At 36.6% G+C, this 2,444-nt stretch overlaps 1 protein-coding gene across 1 annotated transcript; it reads left to right on the top strand.

The window, feature by feature from the left end:
• Window positions 1–920: 920 nt before the first annotated feature.
• PPDPFL (pancreatic progenitor cell differentiation and proliferation factor like) lies at window positions 921–1,201 on the top strand (the record flags this gene model as incomplete). The annotated part of the gene is made up of 2 exons (XM_010166295.1): window positions 921–1,010; window positions 1,102–1,201. Coding segments are annotated over 2 exons (190 nt in total), but the record flags the coding sequence as incomplete, so codon positions are not given.
• Between the last annotated feature and the right edge of the window lie 1,243 nt (window positions 1,202–2,444).

Below are 2,444 nucleotides of genomic sequence, written 5' to 3' on the forward strand. Positions count from 1 at the left end.
GGGGCCCGGGCCCGGGGCCGGGGAAGGGGATGGGGAGGGGGCTCCTCTGGGGGAGGGCTGAGCCCCCCGAGCCTCTCCCGAGGGGCTGCCCGGGTTGTTGCTACTCCGGAAAAGTCAAAAAGTGTTTCAGGTGACGCCTGGATGAGCTGGAGGCAAAAAGGTGTCCTTACCTGGTAGTTTTTAATTGCTTGGAGAGTTTTTAATTGTATCAAGGAATTTCAGTTTTAATGAGCATCTGCTTCTGTTTATGCATGTACTTTTTTTTTTCATATTTAGAATGTTCATTAGGGATATGCAATACCCATTTTACAAATTATTATTATTTTTTAATTATAAAACATGACATAGAAAAAGTGTTAGCCCAGCATGTCCTGGCTTCTAGCTGTACTTTGTATTTACTTTTCAGGCTTAGTCAGAACACAAAACCAACTCACATTTTTGTTTTGAAATATATGAAATAATCACTGGTTTGAGATTACCTCTGGGGTACTAGGATACCTCTGTATAAGGTGGGCACTGCAGTGTGAATATAGTATTCAGTTGTATCATAATGGAAAGTCCAGCAATTAGGTTGTTTTGGACTTGAATAATCAAGAATAGACTTATTTGCTTTGATAGCAATGTGTATGTGATCGTAAAAGTTGTTGCTGATTTTGGTGATAGATATGCAAACAGATCTTGATGTGCTTTTAAGTGAAGATCAAGTAGACTGAGAGATCAAATTATATAAAAGTTTTTGTATAAACAACTGTAGTAGTGCATACAATATACAAGTTATACTTTGTAGCTAAGTGAACTTATCTTTTTTTAGATTGTTTCATCTAAGATAGCAGCACATCTGAAAAATTCTTGGCATAGAAATAGTGTATTCTATGAAGCATTTTTTTAATTAGGTATATGTCTGTTTTTTCCATGAACAGCAAGACAGAACTCGGAATCCAGTGTTTCTTCCAGCTCCTCCTGCTGTTCAGATGCTGTGAACATTACAGACCAGGACAAAGCATTTCATGGTACTGTTCCCTTCCATCAAACAGTCTTCTTGTTTTGCCTTTTTTTTATTCAGCCAGTATCTAATAGTGTGGACTTTTTCTTCGTTGGCAGCGTTACCTGAGTTAATTGATAAATGTTGGTGGATAAAAAGCTTTTTCCATAGTGAGCCGTCTCCACCGACTGTTGGCAGAAAAACACTATCAGCAAGCAGGTGAGTCCTGGTTTTACAATGATGTAAAAGTGTTACTAAACAAGTTGTAATCGGCTAAAACAGTCTGAGGGGTGGAATGCTATTTTGATGACTTAAGTAAAAGATACTGCAAGTGTACAGCTATAGAAACTTCCCATGTTTTCATCTCAATAAATGAACTCATATGTTGCTTTACATTAAGCAGGTGCTAGTGACTCTTACTGTTCTACATTTATAGTGATATTTATTTAATCCTCTACCTATACCACTTACACACCCATTTATGCAGTTTATGCATTTTACTTTATGTTAAAGAGCTGATATGAATGCATTTTAAAAACAGTTTGTCACATATCCTTGAGAAAAAATAATGATAATTGCACTCATAACCTTTTTATATTATTTCTGCAGTACCAACAGTTGAATAGGACAGCATGCTGGCTTTACTGACTGAAATACTACGTACAGACTTGATTTTCCAAGAGGCTTGGGATCTTCCTAATGTCTGGGTTCAGCTGCAAGAAGAAAACAAAACCTTTAGGAGTGTGGAGAAGTGTATTTTCAAAATATTTGTCAGTAGCTTAAATGATATTGCTTAATAGACATGTCCACGGCCTACTTTGTTCATAACAGAGTTGCTGCAATTTGAGATGTCTCTCCAATGGAAGTTACCAGGATCAAATATCCTGATGACTTACTTGGGTAGTTAGAGAAAAATTACAGTAAGATATTGTAGGTTTAGGAGAAGCATGTGTATTGAAAAACTTTGCAATAGGTGATACTGTTAAGTTTTACCTTTAAGCTTTATAGGCAGTTACACAAATAAACAAGATCCAGATATATAGTCTGGAGTAGGACTGCTTTATGGTACTTGTTTTCTATCAAGTATTTGTGTACCAGTTACAGGGAGTAAGTTTACAAAAATGCTTGTTAATAGTTTTGCTTTTAGAAAACCCAGTTACATGAAGACACAGTAATTAGTTGATCTCTTTGTTCAAGCAGGGTGCATAGATCCCAACCTCAGATACTCAGGGACAACTTTCATTCATATCTATGTATGTTGGTATTTGAGAACAGAATAGAAGAGATGATAGACAAAAAAAACCCAAAACAGTAATCCTCATGGACACTGACATCTTTCAAGCAGAAGAGCAACCATAATCAGAGTTGATAATCCTAGCTCTTAGATTACTCTCACCTGCTTTACTATAGTTTAAAGACCAACTTGTTCTCAAGTGACTAATCCTATCAATATTCAGTGCTT

Source organism: Antrostomus carolinensis, unplaced genomic scaffold (assembly GCF_000700745.2).
Source record: "Antrostomus carolinensis isolate BGI_N321 unplaced genomic scaffold, ASM70074v2 scaffold10424, whole genome shotgun sequence".
Lineage (NCBI taxonomy): Eukaryota > Metazoa > Chordata > Aves > Caprimulgiformes > Caprimulgidae > Antrostomus > Antrostomus carolinensis.